This window comes from Prionailurus bengalensis, chromosome B4, assembly GCF_016509475.1.
Source record: "Prionailurus bengalensis isolate Pbe53 chromosome B4, Fcat_Pben_1.1_paternal_pri, whole genome shotgun sequence".
Lineage (NCBI taxonomy): Eukaryota > Metazoa > Chordata > Mammalia > Carnivora > Felidae > Prionailurus > Prionailurus bengalensis.
Genome location: NC_057358.1, coordinates 130,590,819 through 130,607,047, shown reverse-complemented (window position 1 = coordinate 130,607,047; position 16,229 = coordinate 130,590,819). Strand labels below are relative to the sequence as shown.

At 51.8% G+C, this 16,229-nt stretch overlaps 1 protein-coding gene across 2 annotated transcripts; it reads left to right on the top strand.

The window, feature by feature from the left end:
- Positions 1-9: 9 nt before the first annotated feature.
- EIF3D (eukaryotic translation initiation factor 3 subunit D) lies at positions 10-14,518 on the top strand. 2 transcript variants are annotated; one of them, XM_043563670.1, is made up of 16 exons: positions 74-178; positions 2,235-2,503; positions 2,684-2,816; positions 3,117-3,162; positions 4,305-4,441; positions 4,953-5,038; positions 5,582-5,654; positions 6,790-6,902; positions 7,538-7,670; positions 8,719-8,866; positions 9,643-9,773; positions 10,471-10,556; positions 10,638-10,767; positions 13,388-13,530; positions 13,716-13,999; positions 14,364-14,518. In XM_043563670.1, exons 3-16 carry the CDS (start codon positions 2,694-2,696, stop codon positions 14,375-14,377), a joined length of 1,647 nt encoding a protein of 548 aa, XP_043419605.1. In that variant the 5' UTR covers positions 74-178; positions 2,235-2,503; positions 2,684-2,693; the 3' UTR covers positions 14,378-14,518. The 2 variants fall into 2 exon arrangements, with proteins under 2 accessions (XP_043419604.1, XP_043419605.1); XM_043563669.1 differs by lacking the exon at positions 2,235-2,503 and having other exon boundaries at positions 10-178.
- Positions 14,519-16,229: the final 1,711 nt, after the last annotated feature.

Genomic DNA, 16,229 nt, shown 5'->3' with positions numbered 1-16,229 from the left:
CCTTGAGTCCGGAGGAAGCAAGAACGCAGTTTACGACGGCGTCGGTTGTGTTTACGGCGCCGGCCGCTGCGCGCGCATCTTCTCTCCTTTTCCCTCTCTGTTCCTCCGAGGGCTGCTGGGTGTGTGGTCTTCGGCCTGGACCATCTCTCGCCATCGGGGCCGCCTGAGGCCTTTACAGGTGAGTGGAGTGTCCCTTAAGGTTCTCCGTATCTCTGGAGCCGGTTTGGGCTGAGCGCAGCCTTCGGGGGCCTTCCGGAAGAGGCCTCTCGTACGTCTCCGGCCACTTCTGCTCAGCTGGGCGGGGCACGAATCCGCCTTTCGGGGACCCCAGGCCCGACACACTTAGGGATGCGGGGCACGGCCTTATGGGTAAGGTTCTCTGACCTTGGGCTCCGCTTTGCGGCCACGGACTGAGCGACTTTGATAATACCACTTAACCCCTTTGGGTCTCAGGGTCTTTTCAAAGCGATCAGAGGCTCTCTGAGCTGCCGTGGAAGGAGGTACTGACTGTACCAAGCTGAGCAGTGTTCGATCCTGCTCTGAGGAGTCCGCAGTCCGAAGGTTTTCTTTCCTTTTCTGTGAAATGGAAGGCTGTGGTGGAGCAGGTGTGATCTTTGATTTGAAACTCTCCCCCCAGGGACTGATGGCATATGATCTGTGGTGGCCACGGTAATCTGCACAATACCGTGCCCTGCCAGCCATGGGCCCCTTCTGACTGCCCTGTGGTGGCCTCCCCACCCTGTCCTGTAGCCAGTACAGCTGTCACTTCGATATAACAGAGTGGCTCTTTCTGCTTCTGGTTCTGTTCTGCTCGCTCTTATTTTGAATGGGTTGAAGCCAGGGGACTTCCTCCCCCTGGAGAAATGTATGCCAAGCCTTGGGTCTGTTTCCTTCTTGAGCTGTGAGAGAGGACTCGATTTCTTAAACGTTTTGAAACATCATTACTGGGTTACTAGGTATAGTCTAAATCCCCATTTTTTTCGGGGTGCCTGGGTGGCTCAGTTGGTTAAACATCGAACTTCCGCTCAGGTCATGATCTCACACCCCGTGAGTTCGAGCCCCGCATTGGGCTCTGTGCTGACAGCTCAGAGCCTGGAGCCTGCTTCGGATTCTGTGTCTCTCTCTCTCTCTGCTCCTGCCCCACTCATGCTCTGTCTCTCTCAAAAATAAACATTGTAAAAAGTAACACCCCATTTTTCTCAGCCTGCTGCCCAGCTATAACGTAATGGCAAGAATGTTGGACTTGGTGCAGACCACCCTGGAAATCAAGTCTGTTTTTGAAACAATGGACGGATCGACAGCTGAGCTGCAAATTTTTAATTTAGCATAGTGTCTGACATTGTAGGAGCTCCATAAATACGTATTTTAGTGTGAATTGTCTTGAAACTGCCACGCCTGCCCTCAGTCCCCTTTCTGTAGTGTAGCTTAAGCGTAGAGTTGAAGGACGAAGGTCCCTGTTGCTGTCACCCAGGTATCACTTCTGGAGGAAGCCTGAATCTCTCTCCCTGTCATGGGACACTGAGAACTTACTAAGGTCACTGTGCCTGTGTGCTTTGATGGCTGCCTCCAGAAATACTCGTGTAGTGAATTTTCCTCTGGGAGCTCACCTGAGGATTATGATGGATGATGAGGTTTTTGATAGAAACCGTCAGGCAGAGATGTGCTCTGTAGCCCCTGGCTTTTTCTCTCTCGAGAGGAGCTGTAGCCTCACACAGAGTGTGAATTCCAGCCAGACTGCTTTGGTTCAGATTTTTTCGTCGACTAGCATTGCAAATTTGAACAACTTCTTAGCTTCTCTGTGCCTCAATTTTCTTACCTGAAGAGTGGGGATGATACTAGCCGCTACGCCAGGATCATTGGGAGGATTTACTGAATTGGTGCAGAGTAAACACTAAGAACAATACCTGGTACTCGTAATATTACGAACATGTGATGATAGGCCACTTCTACGACCTAAGGTTCATGGTAACGTCAGCTTTCTGACAGGCTCTGTCCACTTGCTCTGCGTGAGGGTTTGCATTGATGGCAGAAAATTGGGAGAATGAGAAAGAAAAGTTGAATAGTGGGATATACTTACGGACTCTTTCCCGGCACTGTGTGTAAATGTATTTTTGCAAGTCTAAGTAGTAATGGTGTGGCATTTTACAGCGAAGGCATTTTCATATGCGTAACTATTAAGTCTTTGACCCTGGTCTTGTGCTATGAATTAGACAAGGGTCTCACTCACTTTACAGATGAAAAGACTGAGGCTTAGGGATGCTACGGATTGTTTGCCTTGGTGAAGGTGTTTCTGGAAACTAGATCGTGGTTATTACGCTTGAGAAAAGTTTACTACATTCCATCAAATCTGAGACCCCGCTGAGTTTAAGAAGCACCACTGTCGTATGTAGACTAAGAAAGAAAAACTGCCGATTAAGGTGAGACAGCCCATCAAGCGGAAGATGCAGCCTTGTTTCAAAGATATTATAGTGGAAAAAGTGGGTGTCACAAGCAGCACAATACGGTAAATGAGTCTTCGTATTTGTCCTCTGAGTTTTAAGTACTCACAGTATTATCTGTGACTTCCATTTTGTGTGTCGCTTTTCTGATTTTATCATTCTGTCCTAGCTTACCTCGAATGGAAGGCTTTTTGTGCTTGGAGGCCTTTCTTCACAAATCTCCTCACATTATTTGTATCTTTAAGATTCTAGAAGATGGCAAAGTTCATGACACCTGTGATCCAGGACAACCCCTCGGGTTGGGGTCCCTGTGCGGTTCCTGAGCAGTTTCGGGATATGCCCTACCAGCCGTTCAGCAAAGGAGATCGACTAGGAAAGGTACTTGGCCCGTCAGTGACGGTGACTCTCTCGAGCCGTGACCGCTGTCGTCGTTAGATCGTTTCGATTTTATTCTCTCAAAAGAATTTAACTCCTGTGATCCTCACGGAGACGCTGGCTGGGAACAGCTATAACGTCTGGGTCCTTCCAGTAGTCACGGGAGAGCTGGGCACTTGGCAGAGGCATCGTGAGCCAGTCCTTACACTTTCCCAGACTGCGTCTTCGCGTACGGGGGCTTCTGGGTCAGCAGAAACTTGCCTGATTGACCTGCGTGCTCTGTCTTCTCTTGTTGCCTCACAGGTTGCAGACTGGACAGGTGCCACATATCAAGATAAGAGGTACACGAGTAAGTGTTCAACTGACCGCCCAGATCAAGGCCTTGGGAGGATTGTTACTTTTTCCAGTGACCTCCATCCAAAAACATTCCAGGATGTTTTGCTAACGATAACACATAGTTTTTAGGGGCAGGAGCTGAACTGTAGACAATAACCACATACATTTTTTTGAAACGGTCCCAAAACTAAAGACTGGTCATTAAGGAGGTTTAACCTTTACAGTGGGATTTTTTTTCCTTCCGCGTTTAGGGAGACATAAACCCTTTCACAGATCTGTTGAACTCCTTCCCATTTGGTACCCTAGTGCCTGGGATTTACCGAACCTGTGAAGCCAATCGGTGGACTCCAGGTCTACAAGCCCTGATTTTAAGATCTTGATACAGTAGATGGGTTGGTGGTGTTGGTGTTGTCGTCTTGTTTTTTCCTGTACTGGTTGAGATTGTTGGAAGTGGCTTAGTCGGAGTGAGTAACCAGTTAGGATGATCTGAGGCTAGGGTCAACAGTAAAGTATATCATAACCCATTAGACCTGTCTGCTTGGGGTACCAGATGATGTAAGTGGTTGCATATTTGCATAACTCATACCCCATATCTGCCCTTTCTGGAGTAGTAAACCTTAATTCCTGTCCTCATAGAGTAAAGCAGGGTGTGAAATGGGCTTATCTTAAGGAACTCAGACTCTGTCTTGACTTAGAAATTTCTTTAGACCAGAGCTTTTCAGACTGGAATGTGCACAAGAATCACCTGGGGATCTTCTGAAAACATTGATTCTGACTTAGTGGGGCTGGGCGGAGTCCATCAACGTGCATTTCCGTTAAGGGTCCTGAGAGCACACTCGAAATAGCAGGGCTTTAGGGGCGCCTGGGTGGCCCAGTTGGTTAAACATCCGACTTCAGCTCCGGTCATGATCTCACGGTGCGTGAGTTCAAGCTCCACGTCGGGCTCAGTGCTGACAGCTCAGAGCCTGCTTCAGATTCTGTGTCTCCGTCTCTCTCTGCCCCTTTCCCACTTGTGCTCTGTCTCTCAAAAATAACTAAAAATGTTTAAAAAAAAAAGTTCTAAAAGAACTAGCAGGGCTTTAGCAGGGCTTTAGAAGAGCAGGTGTGCAGAGTCTGTAGGTAGTATCTGTTACACGTCGTCCCCTTTGCCTGCAGATAAGTACTCCTCTCAGTTCGGTGGTGGAAGTCAGTATGCTTATTTCCACGAGGAGGATGAAACCAGTTTCCAGCTGGTGGACACAGCACGCACACAGAAAACCGCCTACCAGCGGAATCGGATGCGATTTGCACAGGTAGGCCAAGAGCCGGCAATCTGACCGTCTTGGGGCCATTACCCATGGCTGCCACCGCTAAAAGTGCTTCCTTGCACATAGTGACGGGAGGAAAGTGTGTTCTCCTAGGTCTTCCAGTGACTCCCAAGTAGCTGACCGGTGACACGTTGCGCTAAAGTAAACGTGGGCTGGGTCCAGAGATGGTCTAAATAGTTTAGCTTTCTGCTGACCAGTGGCCAGGACCTCATGCCTCTGTGCTGAGAGTGGGGTGTTTGTGCCAGGTAAAAAGATGCCTGATGCCTCATTTAATTGCTGTGTGCAGGCTTTATTAAGTAGATGGTCCGGTCGGGCTGCATCTTCCTATGTATAAAGAGGCAAACTACAACTCTAACAAGGGCCCATAAACCTACTTCAATAAAAAATGTTGTGTGAACGTCTAAGCCAATTCCAAGTACAGACCTCCCGCTGGGCACTCCCTGCTGTTGGTCAGATCCCCAAGGTTTTAGCATGGATGTTTTTTCTTGATTCCCAGCGGAACCTCCGCAGAGACAAAGATCGACGGAACATGTTGCAGTTCAACCTGCAGACCCTGCCTAAGAGCGCCAAGCAGAAGGAGAGGTGAGGTTTCCCACATCCTCCTGGATTGAGTTGTTCTTCCAGGACCGACCATGCTCTGAAATCACTAGGCCAACGGTGGTCTTCCCCGTCACTGCCAAACAAGCAAAAATTCCTTCCTGAAGGCCGTTAAGCCACTGGTGTAGCCTGGCCTCATTTTCCAAGGGCCAGTTCTTGGCAGATAGCATGGCGGGAAGGTCCCTGGCAGTGGCCGTGTGCACTGGCCAGAAGCGAGGGTAGGTAAGATGAGCTCTGGGGCTCAGCTGGGCCCTGTCAGCTGTGCGGTGCGGCGGCCACACCCAGGCTGGTGCTGCCATTGGACCGTCCATAGGGCGAGTAAAACCCAGCTGGTGGGTGCTGGGGGGCAGTATGCTTCCTATAACACTCTTAAGGTCTCCTCTTTTTCACGAAGTCCCTGTTTTCTTAGTTCAGAGAAGTCACTAATGATGCTGAGGTTCAGCCGAAGAGAATGGCAGCTTTTCTGCCTTTTGAAAAGCCAGTGACTCAAAGATCTGCACCAAAAGCACAGTCTTCTTGTCTTTCTAGAGAACGCATACGACTGCAGAAAAAATTTCAGAAACAGTTCGGAGTGAGGCAAAAATGGGACCAGAAGTCACAGGTAGTGTATCCACACCAGAGTTCTGTCTAGAAATTCAGTTTCGCGTATGTGTTTGTTTTTGTAACTGCTTTATTGAAACATAATTCACATATCACACCATCCACTCATTGAAAGTGTACAAGTCAGTGGCTCTTGGTATATTCACACATATTCGCCGGTTTCAGAACGTTTGAATCATTGTGAAAACAACACATACCCTTCGGCAGCCGGCCCCGGTTCTCCCCAGCCCTTGGCTGCCACCGGTCTTTTCTGTCTCTGGATGTGCCTCTTCTGGACATTTCACATAAATAGAATCCTACGACGTGTGGTCTTTTGTGTAGCTCCTTTCACAGTTCATCCCTGTTGTGGCGTGTGTCAGCACATTGCTGAATTGGTTGTGTGGACACACTGCGTTTTTGTGGCTGGTTTTTTGGTTGTTGTTGTTTTTTTTTTAACGTTACTTATTTTTGAGAGAGAGAAGGAGACACAACTTGAAGCAGGCTCCAGGCTCTGAACTGTCAGCACAGAGCCCAATGCCGGGCTCAGACCCACAAAAGGCAAGATCATGACCTGAACTAAAGTCGGAAGCTTAACCGACTGAGCCACCCAGGTGCCCCCACACTGCGTTTTGCGTACACGTTCACCAGTACATGGCCGTCTGGGTGGTTTCCACCTGTTGCTATTATGAAAAACGCTGCCATGAACGTTCGCGTACAAATGCTCGTGCGGACACTGTGATAAATGAAGAACACATGAGGGCAAGTGAGGAGCTCCAGATTGTGGCGGTTAGATTTTTCTGGATGTGATGTTTCTATGTCAAGGGTAAATAGCTGACGTCCAGAGAGAAATAAAAGAAGCTGCCACGGCTTCTTTAGGAAGAACCCATACACACGGAAAACACGTACGTTCCCTGGGCGCCAGCATTACGTGGGAGTCAAGTTCCCGGGTTGTTTTTGACCCCTTGACTCCTTCGTTCCCCTTCGAGATTGTAAACTCCGAATTCGGGGTCAGGGATTCTGGCTCCTACAGCACCCAGCATGTGGTAAACGTTCTGGACACGTTTACTGGCTAAAACCCCTTCGCGCTGCTAAGCTGCCTTTTGCTTCTGCCTCGCACTGGCTGTAACTTTCTTCCCTCCCCTGGTTTTGCACTGCAGAAACCCCGAGACTCTTCAGTGGAAGTCCGTAGTGACTGGGAGGTGAAAGAGGAAATGGACTTTCCTCAGTTAATGAAGATGCGCTACTTGGAAGTGTCAGAGCCTCAGGACATGTAAGTGGCGTCTTTTGCTACCTTCCGCCGTGCACTTGTGTGGACCAGCTGGCAGTGAATGTTTCCTCAAGCCTTAGTGTTTCCAAAAAGGATTGGTAGGCGTTTAAATACATTGTATAAGATTAACAGACACTTTTTAATTTTTTTTTTAAGTTTATTTTATTTTGAGAGAGAGAGAGCACAAGCAGGGAAAGAAAGGGCAGAGAGAGAGAGAGAGAGAGAGAGAGAGAGAGAGAGAGAGATTGAGAGAGGGAAACCCAAGCAGGCTCCACACTGCCAGCGCGGAGCCTGATGCGAGGCTTGAACTCATGAACGGTGAGATCATGACCTGAGCCCAGATCATGACCTGAGCCGAAATCGAGAGTCAGATGCCAGGCGCCCAACAGATACAATTTTTAAAACTCAGGGCCAAGAGGGGACCAGCAGAGAGTTCGCTGACGTTAAACTTGAGATTTCTTTCCGCTTCCTGACCTCATGAGCAAAAGAGAGCTCTTTCCGCAGGACGAGAAAGACCACAGGTCGTCCACAGGAAAGCTTTCCCTGATGTTTCAAAGAGCTGCTTACCTGAAGCAGATTCAAACAAACAGCTGATCTCCTTCCCATTTGCTTTGCGTGTCTTCCCCGCCTCCCCTCAGTGAGTGCTGTGGGGCCCTGGAATACTACGACAAGGCCTTTGACCGCATCACCACGAGGAGTGAGAAGCCGCTGCGGAGCATCAAGCGCATCTTCCACACCGTCACCACCACGGATGACCCGGTCATCCGAAAGGTGGGCGCCCCCTTCCGCCGCTCGCCACCCCCCTGTGTGGGGAGTACCGCCGGCCTCTACAGCTGAGGCCTCAGGAGGAACAGAGCCCGCGGGGACCTACATGAATCATCTGAGCCTTGGAAAGCCCTTTATTTTATTTTATTTTATTTTTATTATTATTTTTTTTAACGTTTATTTATTTTTGAGACGGAGACAGCATGAACGGGGGAGGGTCAGAGAGACAGGGAGACACAGAATCTGAATCAGGCTCCAGGCTTTGAGCTGTCAGCACAGAGCCTGACATGGGGCTCGAACCCACGAACCGTGAGATCATAACCTGAGCCGAAATCAGACGCTTAACCGACTGAGCCACCCAGGCACCCCCAGTTTCCATGTTTTTAGTTCTGCTTTTATGTATTTATTTATTTATTTAATGTTTATTTATTTTTGAGAGAGACCGAGACAGAATGCGAGTGGGTTAGGGGCAGAGAGAGAGGGAGACAGAGAATCTGAAACAGGCTCCAGGCTCTGAACTGTCAGCACAGAGCCTGACGTGGGGCTCGAACTCACGGACCACGAAATCATGACCTGAGCCCAGGTCGCCGGCTTAACCAACTGAGCCGCCCAGGCGCCCCTCGGAAAGCCCTTTAGATGCGACGCTCCTGAATCAGACAGGATTAGGTGGAAGTACAGGCCCCTTGCTGGTTAGCCCCTGATGCTGGTAATAGAGCAGAGCTGGGCCCGCTTCCCAGCCCTGCCGCTCTTCCCGGCACCACCCCCTCGCATCTCCTACCTCTGAAGTGGGTCGGAGGCGCTTACCACATGCCACCGGGGTGAGGGGTGTGAGGTGCCATCCCGGAACGTCGTGGGCGCTCGGAGAGCCGCAGGGTCCCTCATACCCTAAGGTGGGGACTGCCAGCAGGCAGACCTGCCGCACACATGCTCCTCACATGGCTAGAGGGGTGCGTGCGCGCAGGAGGGTGTGAGGGCCCCTTGCAAACGAGTCCTCCGTGCGAATGGGCAGTGAGACTGGAGTGTCTTCACATCTTGCTCTCTGCCCTCTTTGCAGCTGGCAAAAACTCAGGGGAACGTGTTTGCCACCGATGCCATTCTGGCCACGCTGATGAGCTGCACCCGCTCTGTGTACTCCTGGGACATCGTTGTGCAGAGAGTCGGGTCCAAGCTCTTCTTCGACAAGAGGGACAACTCTGACTTTGGTAAGAAGCCTGTCTGGGAGCGACGCGACGGGGTTGGGTGTTCTGAGGGGTCAGAGCAAGTCCCTGGTCCTGGAGCGGGGCTGGGAGGTGGCCTGTCTCCCCACGGGCAGTGACAGCTGTGGCCAAAGCCCTCCCAGCCCCCTGAGAGGCCTGGCAGAGGGAAGGACGGTCCCTGCTGTCCCAGCTCGAGGTGCCAGCTTCCTGAGTCCTCCCGGGACCCCAGCGCTGTGCTGGCAAGCGTTACCCGTTTGAATGGCACTTTCCTGACTTCCAGCTCTCCGTAGCACCTTTAACGTTACCTTCACGTTTTTTTTAATGCTTTTTCTTCTTCACGTCGGTGTGTTTATATAGGGAAAAATACATTTGCCTGTATTTCACACGACACAGACGTGTGCGCGCACGCCATGGGGGGAAACCAGGTCGCTGAGAACTAACGGCAGTGAGACAGAATGATACAATTACATTCTACGCCTGAGCCTTGGGGCCCTCTCTTTGTTAAAAAGCTAACAAAATCAGACAGGCTCTTGAAGAATCCAAACAGATTGAAATGGGGTAGCCTTCTTACAGCTCGCTCGACTGTGACATTAGAGGGGATCTAAAGTTACCCGGCAGCACTCCCCACTCCCTCCCCAGCCTGCCCACACTTGACGGAGCCATATGAGTAGGTGGCGGGTCTTGGAAGGACAGGCCTGCGTCGCTGGCCCCTCCCTGCAGTGCCAGGCACACCATGGGCGACCCGGTTTCACGGGTGCGTGACCACGCTGCCGCTTTTGCAGACCTCCTGACGGTGAGTGAGACCGCCAACGAGCCCCCACAAGACGAAGGCAACTCCTTCAACTCGCCCCGCAACTTGGCCATGGAAGCGACCTACATCAACCACAACTTCTCCCAGCAGTGCTTGAGAATGGTGAGGCGGTGAGAGCGTCTGGGCATCGGCTTCTGTTTCGTCAGCTACCGTTTACTGAACGTCTGCTTTGTGGTAGGCTCCGGGGTTGTGGGACCGAGCAGGACAGACAGGGTCCCCGCCTGTCACAGAGGAGCTCCAGGCTGGGGCTTTGAGGTCAGGCTGCCTGACCGAACCTTAGATCCAGTGCTTTAGAGCTTTGGGGTGTGGGGTAGGTTTCTTGTCTGGAAAGTTAGGATACTAATAATACTTACCTTCCACAGATAGGCCGTATAGATACCTTCGGTGTCGGACAGATAACGCTGATCTATACAAATACAGTTTAGGTGTTGAGGATATAGCGGTACACAAAGTTCCTGCCCTTAGGAGGCTAAGTTATCGTGGAGGAAGAAAGACTGTAAACCTAGGTTGTGACAAATGGTGATGTGTGCTGTGGGGCAAAATGAAACAGGAGGGGCGTGGCTGCTAATTAAATGAGATACTCGAAGCTCGCCGGCACCACGTATAAGCATTCGAGATCCATCGGGGTTCATGCTTAAAGTCAGGAGGGGTAAATAGCCACCCGCCACGCAGGGAGCCCACAGCCCCCTCGAGGGCCCCGGGGAGCCGGCCAGGGCTGTAACTAAGCAGAGTGCAGGGTCTGGCCGATGGGCTTGGAAGCAAGTACTTGCTGTCTAGTGACGCCTTTGTCTGTTTACAGGGAAAGGAGAGATACAACTTCCCCAACCCAAACCCGTTCGTGGAGGACGACATGGACAAGAATGAAGTTGCCTCCGTCGCATACCGGTATGTCAACCCACCTGCGTGGGGTGGCTTCTCTGAAACGCGGGGTCTCCAGTGACCAGATAAGCTCCTTGTTCGTTGCAGTTACCGCAGGTGGAAGCTTGGGGACGATATCGACCTTATTGTCCGTTGTGAGCATGATGGTGTCATGACCGGAGCCAACGGGGAAGTGTCCTTCATCAACATCAAGACCCTCAACGAGTGGGATTCCCGGGTGAGGCGTGCTTCGTCACCCTGTCTGTAGTTCCTGCGAGCGTGTTGTCCCCGGCTGGTGTTTGCGAACCTCGGTTTCGTTTCCCCGTGCGTTACTTACAGAGCTTCCAAGATTTTTTTTGTCTTCAGAGTTTTTCTCCACCGAGTTCCTCATTGAGAAAGAGAACGTGTGTGTGTGTCTGTGTGTGTGTGTGTGTGTGTGTGTGTGTGTGTGTGTGTGTGTGTGTGTAGAACATGGTTATGGTTGAAGAACTTTTCTGCTTACTTTGCACATGGGAGCCAGTAGGAATTACCTTCTTACAGGACTCTCTCCTTCTCTATTCCACGCTGACCTCCCGTTGGCGTCTGCTCCCTGCAGGCGTCTGGTTTTGACCTCTCATCTGGGCTGGCGGGTTTCCTCTAAGCCTGGGAGCTCTTTGAGCTGTTCTTTCATTTACTGCAGCCACTACCTTCTTCAACCTTCTGATTCCTTTTTCCAACTCCTTCACATACTGAACTCAGAGAGTGTTAGGTTAGCTAAGATTTGGCTCTTCGGGAGGCATCTTGAAAGAAATGCGCTTCCTTCATTTTTCCACTCTCTACTTCCCTCTCGTGCTGGTGCTCCGTGCGTTTTGGGCTGCTTCCCTTTCTGAAGTTGCCCAGGCTTCTGTGCCTGAACTGGCAGTGGGTGGCAGTGCTCCTGGGTGCTGCTATAGAACAAAGGGTCCTCAGAGGGAAGGACAGCTCGGGCTAAGCCAGTGTTGAACAAGGGTCTAATGAGATGGAGCCTGTGGGCCATTTCCTTCTGACTTCGTTAGAGCCACGGGATTAACATTAACTGCTGCTGATTCCCACTCCCCGGGTGTTCCTTAGCCTCCGTCACCTGACAGAAGAGCACTCCAGAAGCATTTTTGCAGACCTAACTCTGAGGCCAGTGGCCTCTTCTCCGACTGTCCTCCAGGCCTCCCTGTAGCGTTCAGCATCGCTGTAGCCGTGTGGCCTTGCCCTCTGTGCTGTTCCCTCACTCTAGTCCTGTACATTTCTTGGTTCCCTTCACTTGTTTTGACACCAGTGGAGCTTTCTTTCAGGGTCAGTTCCCGACGCAGCTGTTTTTGCCATAACGACTTCCTCATACAGCCTTGTATTAGTTTCCATTTGCTCCATAACAGATGATAGCAACCTAGAGGCTTAAAGTGAATCTGAAGGTTCTGGAAGAAACTTCCAAGCTCATTCTAGTTGGCAGAGTTCGGAGTTCTTGCAGTTGTGGGACTGGGGTCCCCGTTCTCTTGCCACCGTCAGCTGGGGCCTCTCGGCTCCTAGAGGTCACCACACCCCGTGCCCTGGGGGTCATCCACATCCTGCGCCACAGGTCCCCTCCGTCTTCCAGGCAGAAACAGCACGGCAGGTTCTTCCGGTCTTCGACTTCTCTGTGTCTGGCTTATGCCCAGATTTAAGAGATTCGGGGTTAGGTGAGGCCCACCCATAGTCTCCTTAAGGGACCTTAATTACGCGTGCAGAATCCCTGACGTAGAAGGGAGCGTAAGCACCGGAGCAGGGTTTCCTCATCCATACGGCCTCCACCCGCACTCGGGTAGGCGCTGTAGGGGGCCACCGTAGAACTCGGCCTACCCCAGGCCTCAGCCTTGAACTCTTAACAGTGATTCCTCACATCTCTGGCTCGGCTGTGTACCAGCTTTGGGTCTCTCCTACTCCCTTAGGCTCAGCCTCGAGTGGTCCCCGCCGCGTCCCCCTCCCCCACACACACTCTTCGGTCACCCTAGTTTCCGACGCTGTTGATTATGCCTGTTACTGTGCGTTGACTTGTCTCCTAACTGACCCTTGTGCCCTCCATCCCACCCCCCCCCCCCACCCAGTTGATCTCTGCCAATTAATTCCGTCGAGCGGCACAGATTTGTGGAGAGGCCCTTCAAATGCCAGAGCAAACTCACAAGGGTAATTTTGAAGAAACACATCTGTCCAAATACTGCTCCTGAATGGTTTTGGTCTAACTACTTGAACTCTAGTAGTTGTGTTTTTTTTTTGCCTGTGGTTGCCATGAACCGAGACAGGCTGAACACGTTGTGCCACGCGAACTTCCAGCAGTCACTTCCCTCTGGGTCTCGAGTTCCCACATCTCAGAAAGAGGTGGCTGGGGAAGATGGTCCCTCCTTCGTGGGCACATATATATCCACAAGGCCAGACTGACCTCCTTCCCCTCTGCAGCCTCCACCCCCACCCAGGGCTGACCCGGCCTGTCTTTCCCTCTGTGCCTCTCTGGTCATGCCTCGCCCAGCCTCTGTCACTGGCCTCCCCTTGGTCAGCTAGCCCGTTCCCCCCACGAAGCCCTTCCTTACCACACAACGCACGGTGAACCCTTGTCCCCGCCATTCATCTGGCACTCGGTCGGCTTGTGCGTGCGTTGTGTCCTTGTCTAGACAAGCTCTTGTGGAGAGAGGAGTTGCCGTCTGCCGGGTGGCACGTCTCTGCCTTTACGGTGATGACAGTCCTACCTGTGATTTACGTGCAGACTCACCCACTTGCAAGTCAAGCCCCCGGGGAGTCCCTTCTCGGCCGGAGGAGGTTCCAGGCCTTGGGCAGTAGGAGCCCACCCTCATTCTTATGCCTGGGCTCTCCTCCTGCAGCACTGTAACGGCGTAGACTGGCGTCAGAAGCTGGACTCCCAGCGAGGGGCTGTCATTGCCACCGAGCTAAAGAACAACAGCTACAAGTTGGCCCGATGGACCTGCTGCGCCTTGCTGGCCGGGTCGGAGTATCTCAAGCTTGGGTGAGACTCCCGTCTGGGGGCCGTGAAGTCTTCTGCCGAGAGGAGGGGTGCGCGCAGAGAGACCCGTGCTTGCCTTTCCCCCTGCCTTGGGAAGAACCGGCACTTGGCCCCAGGCATTGCTGTGTCTCAGTGTGGCCCCGCCCCCACGGCACTAACACCCCTTCCCCCCCCCCCCACCCCGCTAGTTACGTGTCCCGGTACCACGTGAAAGACTCCTCACGCCACGTCATCTTGGGCACCCAGCAGTTCAAGCCCAATGAGTTTGCCAGCCAGATCAACCTGAGCGTCGAGAACGCCTGGGGCATCCTGCGCTGTGTCATCGACATCTGCATGAAGCTGGAGGAGGGCAAGTACCTCATCCTGAAGGACCCCAACAAGCAGGTCATCCGCGTCTACAGCCTGCCCGACGGCACGTTCAGCTCTGATGAGGACGAGGAGGAAGAGGAGGAGGAGGAGGAGGAGGAAGAAGGTGTGTGGCAGGCCTCGTTCTGAAGCCTGGAGTGAGCTGTAGGCTGGCTAGGGCGCGAGCCTCGTGGCCACCAATCTCTCTGTAGCCTTGATGTAAAACTTGCTGACGGTTCCAAGACCGGACTTTGGGGCAGCCTCCAGTCTGGCACCGGGAGCTGCTTTCAGGAGCCTTTAGATCCCAGGGGTCTGAGGAGGAGAGATGGGCTCTGGGCTAGTCACGTGGGCCCAGAGCCGCCTCTCCCTGCTTCACCAGAAACGCTTTGGCCCCACAAGGAACCGAAAGGCTTCGGAGTGGAGGTGGTGACAGTCCTAAGCAGCTCACCATACGGCACGACTCATTTCTCTAACCTTTTTGTGTCTTTCAGAGGAAGAAACTTAAACCAGACGGTGACGCGGAGCTGGAGTTTGTCCCACTGAGCCTAGAAGGGCCTTGGATGCCTAGCAGGATGCTTGTTTGCTTGCTTGCTCTCTGGAGTTGAACAGGGAGAATAAAGTGTAACTGTTCAGTCTCTTACCTTCATCACGTGCTGACATTGTGACCGGCAGCCATTCCCCCCCCCTCCCCCCATAGCCCTTGGAAGAGGGAGGTGAGATACAGCAGTTTTCTACCTGGAGTTCATAATCACGGCTCCTTCGTTTGTTCTTGAGAGTTATTCGCATCACACCGTTGTTAAAGGGTGAGCACCCTAGGTATTTTCGTTCCTGGACCCCCCTGACACAAACCGTTGCTGGGGAGTGTCGTCAGTTGTGACGTGCCTCCTGGAGATCCCCGTAGGAAATCCATTTCCACAGACGTGGGTGCCTGCTGGCTGTGCACCAGACCCGTCTGTTGCCCCTGGGAGACATAACTCCCTAGTGAAAGGTAAAGCAGGGCACGGTCTTGGAAGGTCGAGGTGGGTGTGCTGCTTATGAAGAAGACTGCCCCACAAGACTCTGATGGATGTTCCAGTGGGTGATGCTCAATGGTTTGTAAATTATTTTGAAGTTTGGTTCAGGCAGGTGACATTCTCAAGCCGGCACCCTCAAAGCAATGTGTTGTAAATCTGCCACAGATGCTTAGGGTATGCAGACTTTTTTTTTTTTTTTAATGTTTATTTTGACAGCAAGAGCATGCGAGCTGGGGAGGGACAGAGAAAACCAAGCAGGTTCTGCCCTGTCAGTGCAGAGCCCGACACAGGGCTCAGTCCCACAAACGATGACCTGAGCTGAAATGATGAGTCAGGAGTCAGATGCTTAACCAACTGAGCCACCCGGGCATCCCTGTAAAGTTTTTATAAATGAATAGTGTTCTGTTCTGGACACTAGGAAGTAATTACCTTGCCAGGTATACTAAGCTTTCTATAAATACATCATCTGAGCCTGAGCCCAAACTGTAATGCTGGTCGAAGTGACATCAGTGTACTGATGAGGAAACAGGCTCAGCTTTTGAGTAACCTTCCTGAAGTTACCATTTAACCAAAGTAATTGAGCCTCAGAAGGCAATGAAACGTTTATTCCTGTTCACGTTAGCTAGTGCATGAAACATGCTTCCTGGGGAGTCTGTGAAATAGGCAGATTGTTAAAAGTGGTGTGACAAGTGCCATGGGCGTTCAGACCTGGGCCTGGTACTCCCCCAAACTGCCTCTTGCAGCCCCATGATGCAGTCCAGCGGGATTCACTGGGGGAGGGGGGCAGGTGGAAGTCGGTTCCAGCCCTGGTCTCTGAAACCTTGGCACCGGCTTCCACACACTTCATTTATTTTCTCTATCCCCTACCTCTGTCCATCCTGCTTGGGGCCATCAAGCTGCACTGCTTCAGTCCCGACTCTGAAACCTTCCACTGCTGCCTGTAATTCAGGGTCAGCCTACTCTCAAGGCCCTGCCCTGCTTTATCAGGCCAGATTTCCCACCGCTCCCCAAATAAGACCAGTAACTATTTCAGGTACTTCGTTACTTGCCAGCACATATTCTCAAGTCTTCACAACCAGTAAGAAGCAGACCTTGCTACCTTAGTTTTGGTTAGGTACTTGGCATAGCCCGTCTGGTTTTGGTGTTCAGTCAACAAATGCTTACTGATGGCTCCCTGTTTGCCAGATACTGGAGAAAGCACTGAGGTCACCAGAGTGAATAAGATCATTTCTGCTCTATGGAACTTTTCTCTGATGTGGATACAACCTATAAATAGATGAGTGGCATTCCTTAGTGGATACGTTGTTCTGAGAGACTTCTCTAGAGGACCCAGGGCCAATTTTT

Coding starts and splice junctions, on each gene's coding strand:
- EIF3D (XM_043563669.1), top strand. CDS start 2,694: ATGGCAAAGTTCATGACACCTGTGATCCAGGACAACCCCTCGGGTTGG. Junction 5,655..6,789: donor AATGGGACCAGAAGTCACAG/GTAGTGTATCCA, acceptor TTTGCACTGCAG/AAACCCCGAGACTCTTCAGT. Junction 10,557..10,637: donor GTTGCCTCCGTCGCATACCG/GTATGTCAACCC, acceptor TGTTCGTTGCAG/TTACCGCAGGTGGAAGCTTG.